Source organism: Stomoxys calcitrans, chromosome 3, assembly GCF_963082655.1.
Source record: "Stomoxys calcitrans chromosome 3, idStoCalc2.1, whole genome shotgun sequence".
In the NCBI taxonomy this organism is placed as follows: domain Eukaryota; kingdom Metazoa; phylum Arthropoda; class Insecta; order Diptera; family Muscidae; genus Stomoxys; species Stomoxys calcitrans.
In genome coordinates, this window is record NC_081554.1 from 12,169,635 (window position 1) to 12,187,659 (window position 18,025).

Here is an 18,025-nt window from a genome sequence, read left to right on the forward strand (position 1 = left end):
CTGGGTGGACAAGCCGTGAAAGGCTTGTCCACCAACCTTTCAAAACAACACGTGGAAAAAGTGAAAATATATGTAAAATTTATAAATAAATTTGCAAAACATGGGTGGGCATATAAGTCAAATAAAATCTATTAAGATTTGTGCACGCAATTTTATAAATAAGTATAAGTTTTACATTGTTAGAAGAAAGTCGTTTGAAATTGCTACGAATAATTGAAATTACCTGAGGAAGAAAACCGGTAGTTTTTAAAATATTGGATATTTCAATAATAAAACAATTTTCAAAAACAGTAACATCAGTTTTTTAACAATTGTTTTCATGACTTCGAGCCAAACGAACCAGAATAAGAATAATATGTTTTAGTTTTATTTTATTTGTGAAAAGCATATCGTGGAAATCCTAATGACAGATTTCATTTCATACAAATTTCATTGCACTGCACTATATAGTACTTAAATAAAACATAGCTAATGTACATAGTGCAAATCTGTTTTAATGGGCATGACGTGGAAACGCAGTTTGAAAACCTTGAAGTCACTTCGAGATCAAAAGTAAACATATTTATACAATTTTTAATTAAAACTTGCACTCGTGTACCTTTGCAACTGAATATTTTTTTTTTTTTATATGTGCACATAATTTTGTAAATACATAATTTGTTTACACTTTATACTATTATTCACAATAGAGGTCTTCTTATTCGCAGGCTTTAGAGGACATATGTAGTCAGAATTGCCATATGTTTTTCACAAGTGTGGTCACCTGCAGAAATACCTCTATTGTGAATGGCAAAATAAGATTAAAACCAAATTCTTATAAATTGCGCGCACAAATTATCAATGAAACAAATGTCTTGTAACTGTCATTTCTAGTTTGACAGATACTATATACCAGTGTGAACTTGGTAATACTTAGCTCCCTAAAGAAATTCAATTCAAAGTAAAAACGTGACAAATCTTGGGGACCTACAACCTTATATTCTGCTTAAAATTTCCCTAAGGGTACTTTGGTACTTTACGTGCGAAACTTTTGCTACACCAAACAAAAATTTAATCTTCTAGAGGCCTTATAATGTTGATCGGGAGATCGGTTTATATGGAAATTATATAAGGTTATCGTTGGATTTGGACCATATTTAGCACGAGTGTTGAGAATCATAACAGAACACTATGCGCAAAATGTCAATCAAATCGGACAACAGAGCTCAAGATATCAAATCGGAATATCAGTTTATATCGGAGCTATATCAGGTTAACCAGGAAACTATATGAAAGGAATGGCAGTTATATAAAAATAAATTCATTTAGCTCCAATATATATGTATGTATATGTATATATCGATTAATTTTAACTCATGGGGCCATAACAATACGATTTATTAACAGATTTTCGCGATATTTGCCACGATATTTTCCTCTATGAACACCGTAAAGTTAACTATATACATGTCAACCCGATTTGACCTCAAACCGCCATAGTATGCTCAATAATTATGCGAACTACAAGAAATATTGTTAATGAATGTCTTGATTGTCAAAAAATTTGATAAGCTAGTTGGACATTTTTTATGGGTTTTTATTTTATTTTGGTAGACAATTTTTGTACTGTCAACAAATTCAGATATACTACAAGCATCATAAGAAACAGGATTCACTTAATAAGGTTAAGCCAAGCGATCAGCCGACATAAAATTTTTTAATTTTTGGTAATACTTGGCATTGAGGATGTCAACTTGTTCTCTTTTTACATTTTTTCTTTGTTTACGTTGTCTCTTATTTGATGACATTTTCAATCGGCAGATTTGACATCCTTAATGATGTTCATGGGGCCTATCCACTTTATGTTTGTGCAAGTGACCTAACCTTCTATTAGTGAATCCTACATAAGAGGTTAAAATTTAGAATTCAACATATTTACAAATTTTTATTACACTTTACTGCAAATTTCGCCACGAACAAGGAACAGTGGACAAAGTACTCACATATCAATCAGTGCTGTCCTATTCAAGTATAAAACAGCGTGGCGCAGGGCGATACCTTTTTGAGGGGAAGTTTTAATCTGGCTTAATACCTCACAAGTGTCGCTTGCATTGTCAATTATAGTCTTCATAACACTTGTCTCATAATTTATAAAACTGATATTTGCTCAAAAAAATAAATGAAGGGATGTTCCATATAAAATGCATTTTAAATTCGCAACAAACATTGCAGTTCTCAATTAAAATGCGTTTTAATTCAATTTTTATTGCCAATCAAGAATAGAAGAAACAACACACAATGGTTTTTTGAAAAGTGGATTTTGTTTATGGTGAATATGATGTTTTTGCAAGACCATATCATCCACTTAATGACATTTATAGAAATATATAATTAATAAACATTACACACACATATATCTTACATTTTGAGGATTATTGGCTAAAATTGTAGCCGTGGTCTGAGACTGTGGTGGATTGGTAGCCGCCGTTGGTGTTGAACCTGAAGTTGTAACCAATAAAGCCGCATTTGTAGACGTTTGATTGACAATATGTTGTTGTTGATGGTGCTGTTGTTGGTTTTGGTGTGGCTGAGGTTGGTGTTGTTCATTAGAAACCTGCGCTGTTGCGCCAGATGCAATAGCTGTGGCTGTAATAGCATTATTATTATTAGCAACAATACCAGAAACAGACGATTCAACCGCTGCGGCTGCAGCTTCTGTCGTTGCCATCACTAATGTTGAACTTGTATTACTGGCAGTTGTGGATGCTGCCGACGTCGAAGACGAAGAAACAGCCGTTGAAGACATGATTACCAACTTTTGGGAAACAATATCGTCATAAGCATTGCCAGCACCAAAATTCCTAATAAGATGATTACCGTTAGAAATATCAACAATCGATGAGGTATCTGAGAGGGGTATATATCGATGTTGTGTTGTTATCGATGAATGGAGCAAAGTAACGCTATCTTCGGAAGTAGTGTTGCCGCACGACTGTAAACATTTTTCTTTTTAAATTTGAGTGCATCATTTTTGGCTTTTCACATGTTACAAAAAAAAATTAAGTGAATCCTTAACAGGATCTTTTAACAATGTTGTAACCACCAACAAACATAAAAACAACATACATTTATAAACAAATGCTTTTCTCCAAATAATGCACACAATTGTGTTAGAATTCACATATAAATAATTAGTGAGTGAAAAGTGCGAGTGGGTATATTTTCAATGTTTCTGATGCTGTGGTAGTATGTATGTGAATTGCAAATGGACGATCAAAGTAGTAAAAGAGATAGCATGTATATATTGCAGAAGTAGGACTATAAATTAACATAAATGAAGGGAATATTTTGGGGTATAGAATATTTATGAAATATCTTCATTTACATATACAGTGACAATATTTTTATACCCACCACCGAAGGATGGGGGTATATTCATTTTGTCATTCCGTTTGCAACACATCGAAATATTCATTTCCGACCCTATAAAGTATATATATTCTTGATCAGCGTAAAAATCTAAGACGATCTAGCCATGTCTGTCCTTCTGTCTGTTGAAATCTCGCTACAGTCTTTAAGAATAGAGATATTGAACTGAAACTTTGCACAGATTCTTTTTTTTTTTTTGTCTATAAGCAGGTTAAGTTCGAAAATGACCTATATCGGACTATATCTTGATATAGTCCGATATAGGTCCCAGATCGGTCCACATTTGGATATAATGAAGGCTCCAATTCAACTGAATCAAATAGCTTAAAATCTGAAAAAAATCCGTGAAAGGATGCAACATACATTGAAAAGCGGGTTCAAAGTAAAGCCTACAAGTTCCCAAAAGCATACGAATTTACAAATATGGTTAGACTCAAAGATTCGTGGTGAATGTGGTATATTTCCGAAAATCGTGTTCTCCGATGAGAAAAACTTTCCAATTGAGCAATTCGTAAACTTCCAAAATGATTTTGCTTAGTTAACCGAGCGCATGCAGAGAATTAAACTTTCGAAGGGCCACCCGAAGTAAGCTGTGACCGCCGATGCAGCTTGCAACTCGTTTTTTGATTGACTCAGAATAATAGTCAAGGCAGAAGATGGTCATATCGAGTTAAAATGAATAGATTCTGAAATTAATGGGCCGATTATGGATGGCAACCCAACTTCAATTGCGTTGCCAACGACCAAATTTGTTATAGAAATTTTCATTTTTGTATTGAGTTACGTACTTTTTACAAATTTCTTGGTAGCTGAACTTTAAATATACTAATATTGACAAAAAATTTTTACTTCTTGGTTTTGTCTCCTGGCAACTCAACTATAGTCGAGTTGCAATCCATAATCGACTTATAAGTTTACTTCCCCACATATTTGTCATTTGAATGAATAAAAAAAATTTCAGACAAAAAAATTAGGTCGTGTAAGCTTCCCTGTATAAATATAGGAAATAGTAGGCATCTCTGCACTTTAATAGTGCATACTGAATTTTAATTCACAATAGTCAAGTTGCGGAATTTAAACATATGTCATTACCAATCCCAATTAAAAACGATAACTCAACAATTTTCTCGATTAATTTTCCCTTAGAATCTATGATTATTATTAGAAATTATTTAAAATACTGAGGAATCCTTAAAGCTCAAAAATTTCAATCTAAAGTGTGGTGTCAAATAAACTGTATGTATATATGTATAGTTTCAAGGATTATGTTAATGTGTTTGTGTTATATGACAATATTTATATAAGGACTTGTTATTACATAGTAATAAATACAAATGTACGTGTAGGTATAACGGAAATACTTCAGAATAAATAAACATATTCAAACAAACACTTGTTCAGAAATACATAATCAAAATGATGTAATTTTTAATGGAAAACTCCCCTCTCACAAGGACACCCACAGTGTGTTTATTGTTTGTATGTTTGTAAGGGTAGAGGACACTACATAATTAAGCGATGAGTGAAACAATGGGTGGTGGTGGTTAAGAAAATATAATATCCATTTTATTGTAGACAAAATCCTAAAACCATTAAATATGTATAAACATATGTACATAGATGTTTACGAGTAGACGTTTCACAGAGTTTTGCCAAAACTGAGAAATAAATTCAAAAACTTTGATTTTATTAAAAAAAAATATTGTTGTCATAGAAATCTAAAGCAATAAAATTCTCCACTCTACTAACCCAAAGTAATCCTCTTCTGATCGACATTTCGAAAAATTTACTTGTTCGGCCTTTGGAAAATGCAATGGCCATACCAAAGTGGGAAAGTAAGAATTTGTAAAACGTGATTTTATAGAAAATTATTTGAAATTTGATATTTATAAAAAATTTGTATGAAATTCACCGAAATTTGGTATGTAGGTACAACTAAGAAATGTATGTTGGGTGATTAAATGATTTTTTCTCAAATCGTACATTTTGGTACCAAAAAGTACTAAATAGTACGCAATAACTTATTTACGTTTACAGTGAACGGTGACATATAAAATTAAATAATTTGGTAAAAATGATCGTAGGTTGCACCAAAGAAAACGTACTTAAGTGCGGTAACTGGTACTATTTGGTACTTTCTTTACAGATTGAGCTGGAGCTCAGAAATTCGGGATACAGGGCACCTTGACAGTATATACAGGGCACCTTGACAGTATATATTGGGGGTGTGTCCCGTACTAGCAGTCAGGAGTTCCACTTTAGGTTCTCATTTCTTTGGGAACCTGTCTGACTTTGCGGATCTGAACATTCGCAAGTTGGTGGGCTTTTTAAAGCGATCTGGATGGTTCAACGGAAGGAACTAGAACCATAGGATGGGTTGTGGGTATAAAACCTCCATTTATAACTCCTCGAAATATTCGTCTAAGACCCCATAACCCTTTAGATGGCGCAATTCTTGTTTTGTTTTAATTTAAAATAACTGTGCCAAGTATGGTCTATGTCGGTTCATAGCCTGATATAGCTGCCATAAAAACCGATCTAAGGTCTTGCCTTTTTGAGCCTCTTGAGTGCACAAGTTCTAACCGTTTTGGCTGAAATGTTGCACAAGTTTTATTTTGAGTTTCAACAACTGTGCTAAATATGGTTCAAATCGGTTCATAATCTGATATAGCTGCTTCAAATAGCTCCCATATAAACCGATCGGTCAATTTGAAGCACATTTAGAAAATTTTACAATTACCTTTGAATTTTTCGCTATTATTAGATTGGGTTAGATGGATAAAGAGTATGGGGATATTAACCAACTTCATGTCACTATGAACATACTCATAATACTAAAAAAATTCGTCGTCCTTCCGATCGTTTCACATTTCAGTTCTTCGCCCACGCCTTTATCTCGAACTGCATCGCCTCAAAAGACTTCGGAATCCCCAAGTTTACTGATGGTAGTTCTCTAGCCGTTACGGCCAAATCGGGATGATTATGAGCATCGAGTTTCGATTTGTGTTCACTGCTATTGTGACTACTATAACAACATCCAAATAATGCGGATCGTGCCATCTTCAGAGAAGGCGTTAATGTTCTAATGCTTCAAGTCCGTCCGTCATCTTATTGTCCGCAAAAAGTTCACAACCGACATCCTCGCCCTGATCTTATGTTTACGCAATCGGAATCATATCTCAGTCTCTGAGTCCACAATGTAGGTCTCTAGCAGCGTTACCGTTGGAAATTTTCAAATAGTGGCACAAAAAATGTCATTTGTAAAAAAAGTGGCATTATGATTGTTATGGATTGTCTAAGATTGAATTTAAAGAAAACGATAATTTTGTAATTGAATATATAGAGTTGTATCATTTGGTACTGAATTTTTAAATTTTACATAGAAGCCCTGACTGCAAGAACAGAATGATTAGAATAGAGAGAGACTATAAAATGTGTCTCTGTTGGAGTCGTTCGGCAGTCGTCATTTAAAACAGTAGCTTTGCTGTAGTGGCAGCAAGAGGCCTTTGTTACGTAATAAAGTTATATTGAATTGGAGTAGAGGTTGTTTTCTTTAATAATCCGTAAACTAACGAGATTAACATTTGGTGCCGAAACCCGGGACAGTGGTCCCAAAAAACAGAGTTATATAAAGAAAACAAATCGACAGTGAGCTTGCTTGTGTCTTTGGATGGCTAACTGGTGTAACATTGGCTGGCTGAGTTGAATACTGTTGTTGGGTAATTTGTTGTTTTTAACAGAGCTGACGCTTAACAGTGATTGTCGACATACAAACTGCTGAACTGCGAGCTTTTGTTAACATTAACCAACAGTGACAAGCCGTAGCAATTGTTTTCAAACTTTACGTACAACGATTGAAAACGTAAGACCACAACAAAGAGCGACAACAGTATATCTGTCAAGCGCTTTATAAGGAGATCGAAAAACAAAGAGATACTGAGAGCAAATTTTTATTCCGTCATTATCCCTTGTTTTCTAACGGCATTTGACTGAAAATTAAAAGATTTTTTTAAATTTTTTAATTAATAATGGCTGGTGATCCAGAAATCGAGCGTGAGGATGACTTAGCACAGAATCCCATCCAAAAAATGACAGAGTTGAAGCAGTTGAGGTCCAGCACGAAGGGAAACATTGGCCGTATTAAAAATTTCATTGTGAAAAAAGGTTCGGCGTTGTCAATAGAAGAGCTTGAATGCAGACTGGGCATTCTCGAATCTTATTTTAAGCAATGTATAAGCGTGCAGGCGAGTATAGATAAGATTTGTCCAACCGCTGATGTTGCTGCAAATGCTGCTGTTGTTGCCGAAGTGGAAGAGACTTATGTTACGACGAAGACCAAGATTATGACGTTCTTGTCAAAGCGTCGACCGTCAGCTCCTGATACTAGTTTCCTCAACACAACCACGTCGGTGTCTGTCCCTCGAATACGTCGGGAGGTCAAATTACCGACATTTGAAGGGAAGTATTCTGAATTTCCAAAATTTATTTCACTTTTTAATAAATTAATTGATCAGGACAAATCCCTTGATGACTGCGAGCGTTTTTTGATTTTGAAAGAGCATTTGGGTGCAAGACCATTGGCAGCGGTTGCAGACTTTGACGTCACCGAGGAAAATTACCTGAAGGCTGTTAAGCGGTTGACTGAATGCTTCGACAAGAAGTCTTTGATGTTCGAAGAGCACGTTTCAGCTCTATTCTCAATACAAAGGGTTAGTAAACCATCAGCAAATCATCTACGGCACGTCATAGATTCCGTCAACGCACACATCAGTGCAATGTTGTCACTGGGTGACTATAAAAACATTGCCAACTCTATGATCATCCACCTGGTAATGGAAAGGTTGGACGAAGAGTCACAAGTGAAGTGGGAGGAGTCCGTAGACTACCGAAAGATTTCTACATGGGAAGAATGCTCTGCAGTGCTGAGTAGGCGTTGCCAAAATTTAGAAGCACGTGAGTCAAAAGGCTTGTCATTAGAATCAAAATCAACTTACACACAGAAAAACAGCAAAAATAAACAATCGTCGCTGGCGATTACCAAGTCGTCAGGTGGTATATGCAATGGAGGAAGTCATGACCTAGCTGAATGCAACGAATTTCTTCGAATGACATTACGAAACCGGTACATAGCAGCGCGAAAGTCAAAGGTTTGTTTTACTTGCTTACGGAAAGGCCATTGGCAGAAAGTATGCACAGCGCAGAAATGTAGCGAATGTGGTGCTGCCCACCACAAACTTCTACACAAGATTTCTTCACCGCCTGCGAATGTTGTTGTCGCGCAACACCAGCAACAAAGCGATAAACTAAATGATTTGGTGGCTGCTTCGACTTCTCGCTCAGCTGTTTTGAGCACTGTCGCTGAGCCGGAGGTGTTTTTAGCTACTGCAGTGGTGTTGGTGAGTGACAGCTTTGGAAGATTCCATCGTGCTAGAGCGATTCTAGATTCTGCCTCTCAAATAAATCTGATGTGCGAGAAATTAGCTCAAAAATTGTTGTTGAAGAGGTCACCTTGTGAGCTAGCTGCTATTGGGGTTGGTGAGGTTTCCACAACACTCAAAAAGTATGCCGTAGCAAAACTGAAATCATCTGTAAACGAGACTGAATACAATTTGGGATTCTTTTTGTTGCCTCGTATAACGACCCCAAAACCAGACAGGCATTTTGATGTTTCGTCTTGGAGTATTCCAAAGAATATAATACTTGCTGATCCAGACTTTAATACACCGGGACGCATTGACTTGCTGCTAGGCGCTGAAATTTTTTTAGATTTATTGTGCGTCGGCCGTATAATGCTTCAGCCAGATTTACCAAGGCTTCAAAAGACAAGACTAGGATGGATTGTTTCTGGAAAGGCAGCAGAATGTTCTGTTCCGTTCCGCTCTCACAGTTTGATGATAAACAGTTGTGAGTCAGCTGATATTAAGCTCGACCAGCAATTGGAGAAATTCTGGGAAGTGGAACAAGTAAATAATAAGAAAAAGTTCTGGACAGAGGAAGAGGCAGAGTGTGAAAAAATATTTTTGGAAACTACTCAGAGAGATGATACGGGACGGTTTGTGGTTAAGATTCCCTTTAAGAACGAAGTTAGCCAATTAGGCGAATCGTTTCATAATGCTGAACGTCGTTTTTTGTCTTTAAGGCGTAGATTGAACAATGATTTAACAACTAGGGAGTTGTATGATGACTTTATGAAAGAATACTTACGCCTAGGCCACATGACTGTGGTGGAGAAAGACGAGCTCGAGCACATAAAATATTACTCGCCCCACCAGTGTGTGCTGCGACCAGAATCATCAAGTACAAAATTACGTGTGGTGTTTGACTGCAGCGCCAAGACAAGCAGTGGAATGTCGTTGAACGATGTGATGATGAAAGGGCCTGTTGTACAAGATGACTTGCTGTCCATAGTGCTACGTTTCAGATGTTACAAGTATGGTATTACTGCTGATGTTTGTAAAATGTATAGGCAGATGTGGGTAACAGAGGAGGATGCGAATTACCAGGCAGTGTTGTGGCAGCCGCCAGAGAGTGAAGCCATACAGGTATATCGCTTAAAGACAATTACTTATGGCACCACATCAGCCCCATATTTAGCCACAAGGTGCTTAAACATGCTGGGAGAAAGCTGTGTCGCAGAATATCCTATGGCGGCTAGAGCAATAATGTCCGACTTTTATATGGATGACTTGATTAGCGGCACTAACAAGGAAAAAGAAATATTCGAATTGTATCACCAATTAACATCAGCAGTGGGTACTGCCCAGCTAAGCTTGAGAAAATGGTACTCGAACAGCACACGTTTTTTAGAAAGTTTGGGATCTTTGGAAAAGGAAAAAACTCTTCGAGTGAATGAAGCCGATATTATAAAGACCCTTGGAATAGTCTGGGCCCCAGTTGAAGATACATTCCGATACGTATGGCCGATGTTTGATGTCACAAGGGCAGTAACAAAAAGGATCGTCCTGTCGGAATTGGCTAAGTTGTTTGATCCACTTGGACTTATTAACCCCGTAATCGTAAAGGGTAAAATATTCATGCAGGATATGTGGATATTGAAGTTAAACTGGGATGAGTCTTTGCCGCTAGATATGTATAATAATTGGGTAGAGTATCGTGGAAAGCTGAAAGGCGTCGAAGATATTGCAGTGCCGAGGTATGTTTTGTCAGATAATTTCTGCAGAGTGGAAATGCATGGATTTGCGGATGCGTCTAAACGCGCCTATGGTTGCTGCATTTACATTCGCACCGTGGCCGAAGATGGTAGAATAACTGTCCGCTTGTGGAGTGCAAAATCGAGAGTGGCGCCGCTGAAGACCCAATCTTTGCCTCGTTTAGAGTTGCTAGCGGCTGAGTTATTGTCCGAATTGGTGTGCAAAACAAAAGCTAATTTTCCCTTGGATATTAATGGCACTTATTTATGGACTGATTCGGAGATTGTCCTCGATTGGCTGAGCGAACATCCGTCTCATTGGAACACGTTTATTGCCAACCGTGTCTCGTCTATACAAGAACAATGTAAAACGGCAATTTGGAGGCATGTTCCATCTAAATTAAATCCAGCCGACATAATATCAAGAGGTGCGTATGCATTTGAACTACATGACTCTATTTGGTTTACAGGGCCACAATTCTTGCTGAAGTATTATTGTGATTGGCCAGTAAATAAGACAAGACAAAAAAGATCAGAAGTGGAAGAAGAGAGGGTGCGCTCCCCGGTAAGCTTACTAGTGCAAGCTGAAAAACCAGTTTTTGTCTCATGGATGGAAAGACACAGCGATGTACAAAAATTACTTAGACTTGTTACGCTCTTGAGATTTGCTTTCCGAAAACTCAAGCCAGAGAGCGAATCGTTGGATGAAAGCCTTATGCGCATTGTGTATGCTTTACAACAACACTACTTTCGGGAGGAATTTGCCATACTCTCCAAGCAGAGAGACTTGCCAGCAAGTAGTAAATATAAGAGTTTGAGCTTGTTTATAGAGAATGAGAACGCTGTGCCTTTGATCAGGGTGGGTGGTCGGTTGGCGAACGCGAATCTCCCTTATGATTCAAAACACCAAATACTATTGCCAACAGACAGCAAGCTAGTAAAGACATATGTACGTCACATTCATCGAACGCATTATCATGCAAGTACACAGGCTCTTATGGCATTACTTAGGCAAAGATTTTGGATTCCACATGCGCGGAAACTAGTACGATCTGTTGTTGGAAGTTGCCTACACTGTTTCAGATACAGGCCTAAAGTGTGTAACCAGCTGATGGGTGACTTGCCTGTCTCCAGAGTCTCGGTGGCCAGGCCATTCACTGTAAGCGGTGTGGATTTCTGCGGACCATTTATAACAACAGTTAATCTAAGAGGTGCCCGTACAACGAAAAGTTACGTGGCTGTTTTTATTTGCTTTTGCACGAAAGCTGTACACATGGAGGTGGTCTCTGACTTAACAGCTAAAGCATTCATTGCAGCGCTGAAGAGGTTTGTCGCTCGCCGTGGTCTGTGCGCACAACTATTCTGCGACAATGCGACCAATTTTGTAGGTGCACGGCGTGAGCTGAAAGAAATGCGACAAATATTCTTCGACCAGCAGGTGCAGAATAAAATATCAGCGTACTGTATAGCGAAAAACATTGAGTTCCACCATATACCTCCTAGGTCGCCCCATTTTGGAGGCCTGTGGGAGGCGGCTGTTAAATCGGCAAAATATCATTTAAACCGTGTGTTTGGAGAATCTCATTTAACATTTGAAGAATTATCAACGGTGGTAGCCGAAATAGAGGCTATATTGAATTCGCGCCCGTTGACAACGATGTCGAATGACCCAAATGATGAAAGTGTGTTAACACCAGGTCATTTTTTAACAGGTGGACCGATCGCCGGCATTGCAGAGCCAATATTGGATGCCAAAGAATGGTCGTATAAAGACAGATGGCTGCGGGTGTCCGCCATTCAGCAACACTTCTGGAAGCGTTGGTCAATGGAGTACCTACACGAGCTTCAACAAAAGGTAAAATGGACGAAAAAGCAAAAGAATTTAGAGGTCGGCGAACTGGTGCTGGTTGCAGAAGATAACTTGCCCCCTAAGCAGTGGCTTTTGGGTAGGGTGGTAAGCGTTCACAAAGATGCAAAAGGTGTGGTCCGGGTAGCCGAGGTGAAGACAAAAAATGGCCAAATTCGAAGAGCTATTCACAACTTGGCCCCTATTCCGAGGTCAAGTGGTTGATGTCTCCCTAGATCCATCAAGGGCGGCGATATGTTATGGATTGTCTAAGATTGAATTTAAAGAAAACGATAATTTTGTAATTGAATATATAGAGTTGTATCATTTGGTACTGAATTTTTAAATTTTACATAGAAGCCCTGACTGCAAGAACAGAATGATTAGAATAGAGAGAGACTATAAAATGTGTCTCTGTTGGAGTCGTTCGGCAGTCGTCATTTAAAACAGTAGCTTTGCTGTAGTGGCAGCAAGAGGCCTTTGTTACGTAATAAAGTTATATTGAATTGGAGTAGAGGTTGTTTTCTTTAATAATCCGTAAACTAACGAGATTAACAATGATTTTTGAAAAGTGGAGCATTTTTTTCGTTTTTATTAAAAAAAATGCATAAATAAACCTTCAGCTTTTTACAGAAAGCATAAACAAATTTTTAAAATTGGTCCAGAATTTGGCACAATATTCTTATAAAAAAACAAAAATAAAACGTGCAAAACAAAAACAAACAATTCAGTTTTTTTTTATAAATAACGTAGAAAGGTGTAAAAAAAAATAAGTTCGGTCAACCAGAATCTTACATTCCCACCACCGTAAATCCATCCTACATTTTTGGTCGAGACTTTTTAGAACCAAAAAGGCAAAATCAAATTTGGACGGACGAGCGAACTTCGCAAACTCGATATAAGGTCTACAGAACATGTATTTGTAGGATTTAGAATAAATGTGTTGACGAGTTGCGGTGGTGGGTATTTAAATACTTAAGTGTGTATTTCACAAACATAAACAAACTTTTTTTTTAATTTTGTCCAGTTACGTTCGATCAGCTCAAAAATTTTAAATTATTCAAAAAAATTTACATTTATATGCGATTTATTGGACGACAAACAATAGATAATCGCTATATTTTTGAAAACTTGGCACAAATCGATTGATAAGTGGCGCAAAAATGTTAAAAGTATGGCATTTAGTATCAAAATAAAAAAGTGACACACTAGTGGCATCGTCCAAAAAAAGTGTCAAATTTGATACTAAAGTGGCACAACGGTAACGCTGGTCCCCAGGTCCAGTCTGTCGTCTAACTTTTATCTATCCGTGTAGCATAGACTTCCAGATGGTAATACCAAACCCGTGCCGATGGCAGTAGTGCTTTACACTACACCTCCATTCCATTCAGGTACTTCCCTAACGTCGCCTCGATTATACCACGATTGTATGACCTGATTCTGTTCTCTATCTATTCTCCCACGGCCTACGGCCTGAAATGCCTATATAGTACCAAACATCTGTGAGCCTATTATGAAGTTCAACGATATTTAATGTATTTTTTTAAACCACTGTGCAGTTGTATTTTAATTGTTGTATACATAATAGCAAATATGTCCTTAGAAATCCCTTAGTAACCCCTTTAAGGCTTTATTAAAAGTGACGAAGGAAATGGGCACCCACCCAACAAAGTTGTTGGTTCAGACGCATTTGTTTTAATCCCATTCGTATTATATTTCCTTATAAATACGTATCCATATATACATACATACATACATGTTTATAAATATATGTGTTTATTGTATACTTGTCTGAGCTAGTGTTTGTTTATGAGAGGAGGTTGTAGAGATGGTGGGCGGAAGGGTGTCGGGTTAAAAATGGACCAACCTCATTCTCCTTTATGTATCCTCTGAACTCACGCAATTTCCACACCCCTTTTCCTATTCATAACACAAGTTAATCGATTTAAATTTCTTTATAGAAGTGTTTGTCCGCAGTAAAAATCATCAACGGCTTTTATTATTACTACTATGTTTCCCCATTCCCTTTATTCCTATTTTTCTTTACTTACCCCCGTTCCCATTTCCCACGTCTATCCATATTTGTACATACCTACACATGTATAGACAAATACACTCCTCTCTTTTTCTAATGACACTTTCGAAAACCCCATTATTTAGTAGTGTTGTTGGCTTTTAGAGTATATAAATGGCAGAGTGTTAATTAAATATTGGAAAAACTATAGACCAGCTAGTTTACATTATCTGGGTGTTATCGAGCCAAGAGTCATCGATAGTAGCTATTAGTGCGGAAAGAATTGGAAGCGCTATTGATAGGTACATATAAAAAGGCTAATATTTGTTTATTTCTTAAAAGAGGCAAAGGGCATAGGTGTGGGTCTATTGCACATTCGAGGCTAAATCGGAGATGTTGGAATGGTAAAAAACTCATAAATAAAAAGCTAGTTTATATTGTCAAGAATAATCGAGCTAGAGAACTTCATTGTATACGGAATAGCTGGTAAGAAGTGTTACTAAGTCCACACTGGTATTTCTGTCAAACTATCAATGACAGCAAAACTCAAACACATCAAAGTGAACAAAATGTTTGGGTATCGCACCATAAATCGTTATGATATTGGTAGTGTTGCCAAACGCCATGATGGTGCTCCAGTGATGGTTTGGCATATTGAAAATCAAATGTGTAAAGATTTTAAAATATTCCTTTAAAGGATGCAACACATATTAAACACCGAGCTCAAGGTATAGCCTTACAGGTTTCAAAAAGCACACGAAAGCAAAAAGTAAGTCTCGAAAGAGCAAAGTTAGACTCGAAAGAACAAATGAGTTGCTGCGCTTGCACCAACGTGGGGAATTTCCGAATATTAAGGCCACGCCAAGTAATTTTCCATCTCAATTGAAGGTATGGGCAGCTAGCTGTGATCACTGAAGGCCGTTCTCCAACCGCTTTCATCAAACCTGGCGTCAAAGTAAATGAGACTCATCGAGAAAATATTTTGTAAACAGCTTTGGAGCCTTGGACACGCAAACATTTCGGTCGTAGACCACGGACGTACAAACAAGCCTTGGCACCAGGATTTACTAATAGAAGGTTAGGTCACTTGCTCAATTATAAAGTGGATAGGCACCATGAATATCATTAAGGATGTCAAATCTGCCGATTGAAAATATCATTAAATAAGAGAAAACGTAAACAAAGAAAGAATGTAAAGTTCACATCCTCAATGCCAAGTACAGCCAAAAATTAAAAAAATAGTATATCGGCTGATCGCTTGGCTTAACCTTATTCAGTGAATCCTGCCCTGCACGTGTAAACCAAGAATGGGTATAAAATCATGCTCCGCTATTCATTTCATCCACACAGTGCCAACCCCTAAATATGCCGCTATTGTACCTATTGTGAATTGTTGCGAAAACTAAAATCAGTGTTGCCACCTTATTGAGGTATTGAGTATGGTAATACTTCCAAATGAATAAAGCCACCATCTTTGAACATACGATTAGACCGTTCTGATGGTGATTATGTATGTCCTTAACTTATGGGTGGTTGCAGTTGTCAAAACGCCACTAATGGCGACAATGAAATCTAAAGAGATGTTGTTCAAATGTAATTTATTGAACATTCCGGGAGCGAAAGGCGAGAAGGAGTGCCATTCTTCACACTACCAATTTATCGCGGATTATGTTAACAAGGTGATTGAGCCCAATGCATAAGCTCGTATGCCATATGGCTGCCCAAGTTCCCAATGTCTGAAAAATTAACTTTGTGATTTCTCTTCAGTGCTGAAAATCAGCATGGACATTGTAAATTGCATTGCATATGCACTGCTTTGCACATCATCACCACACATAACATATTAGCCGAGAACTCAACCAAGCCGTAGTGTAGCATATTCCCCTCAGTTCTTGATGTCGACTTGGTTCTTGACTTGTCGAGGGGTTTTGATTGGGTCAGCTACGACTCGTTGTTTGAGGACAATGCCAATAATTCACTCTGGGACTAAATCATTTGCGAATAATTTGTTTGGACTCTAATTGCAAGTTCTCAAAGCTGTGGGATTCCGGCACTTTTTAAACTTAACTCCTTCTCTTCTGAATGACATTGATATTGTATCGTATATGGATGTTTGTACGATGTTGGTTGCGATGGTTCGTTTGTCGAAATCACGATAGCGGTCGAACGAATGAAGATATCTAAATGAAATTTTTGGAAAGTTGGGATTGCAAGTGGAATGAAATTCAGCAATAGAATTACAAAATTTGGGAGAAATTTTATAAGTGATGTAGGTTTATGTATTTCAAATTCCAAACCAAGTCAGGCACTGATAGGTCCACAAAATAGATATAGCCAACATATAAACTGACCTTTCAATTTTACTTCAGCAACTAGAAGTCTCGATTCAGCCCACAACCGATCCCGCCCAAATAGGTCCATAAATATAAATATATAACCCTATTTAAACCGATTCCTGAATTGACTTCTTGAGCGGGTAGAAACAGTAATTGATGCCCGATTTGGGTGTAATATGGTGCGTGAAGAACCAACCAGGTAGGGGCATAAATTGGCATATTTCCCATACAAACCAAAATTTCAATTTCAGTTTTTGTATATTTATGATGTAGCACACATGTAAGCATTTGTCCTACTTTACACAAAACTGAAAAAAACTGCTATAATGCCTTAAACATGTCGGCTTGCCACTTGCTGATTGTTCATTTTTTCTATGCCTTGAAGAGTTTTTTTTAACGGTACAAAAAATTTAATTTAAAAAGAATTTCGACTTTTGTTGTTGCCACTGTATTTAAATATGTAGTATTCACAAGTTATTTACTTTCTTTACTTATTGTTATTTATTATACTTCACTTCAAAAAAATACACAAGACACACATGAATAATGCAATGTAGACTTCGCGATCTAAATAACTATAGTGGGGAATAGATCAATGTATGTAGGTATGTATGTACAAACACGCCGATAACTTCGACTGAATGAATATTCGAGACACGTAATGGAGTTAAATGATAATGATTATCAGAATGAATTAAGGAATACAATATGTAGAAGAAACACAAGACAGAAAGAGGAGGACATCACTGTTAAGATTATGGTATCAAATCAAATTTAAATTTACCTCGTTCAATTGTGAATGAGCAACGGCGGGATGATGATGGTGATTGTGTGCTTGTTGGAGCGGTGAAGGTCGATTGTTGTGTTGTTGATGCCGCTGATGATGATCATATCCATTCGCATGCGCTGTATTTGCTATAATTGCTGCCAAATGTGCTGCTGCTGTTGCCGTTGACTCTCCAGGAGCTATGGCATGATCAGTAGCATTCATTTTTTGTTAGGCAACAAACAACCAATGTTGTTAGCAACATTGTTTTTATTAACTAGAAATAGAGAAAAAAAAAAACAATATGGCAAGCAAGGATTAGTCGGGTGGATAAAAAAAATAAACTAGGAAATTCTTATAAAATTGTAATGAGAGTGAAGATGAAGTCTCAAAGTTCTAGTCATTTTAGCAAGTTTAGCATAGTGCAAAGTGGTATACTTTTGTTCTGCAATAAGTTTTCATGCTTTCTGGCTAAAAATGTGAAACTAAACAAGTAAAAGCGTGC

General features: G+C 37.3%; 1 protein-coding gene and 1 long non-coding RNA gene across 12 annotated transcripts in view; one reads left to right on the top strand and one right to left on the bottom strand.

Annotated features, from left to right (window-relative positions):
* The window catches only part of LOC106084494 (zinc finger protein 84), a 62,799-nt gene that overhangs the window by 22,920 nt on the left and 21,854 nt on the right, over positions 1 to 18,025 (bottom strand). For 6 of the 11 annotated variants that reach the window (XM_013248207.2, XM_013248206.2, XM_013248209.2 and 3 more), the window contains 2 exons: positions 17,539 to 17,797; positions 2,402 to 2,971 (listed from right to left, as the gene is read on the bottom strand). The exons of 1 other annotated variant lie outside the window; for it this stretch is intronic. In XM_013248207.2, coding sequence (XP_013103661.2) covers positions 2,402 to 2,971; positions 17,539 to 17,745 — 777 coding nt within the window. In that variant the 5' untranslated portion in view covers positions 17,746 to 17,797. Of the gene's footprint in view, positions 1 to 2,401; positions 2,986 to 17,538; positions 17,798 to 18,025 lie in introns of those variants that run through there. 4 more of the 11 variants (XM_013248210.2, XM_013248213.2, XM_013248211.2 and 1 more) reach the window with 4 other exon arrangements.
* LOC106084497 (uncharacterized) lies at positions 895 to 1,510 on the top strand. Its single transcript, XR_001220823.2, has 2 exons — positions 895 to 1,321; positions 1,387 to 1,510. It is a non-coding gene; the product is annotated as an uncharacterized LOC106084497 (long non-coding RNA).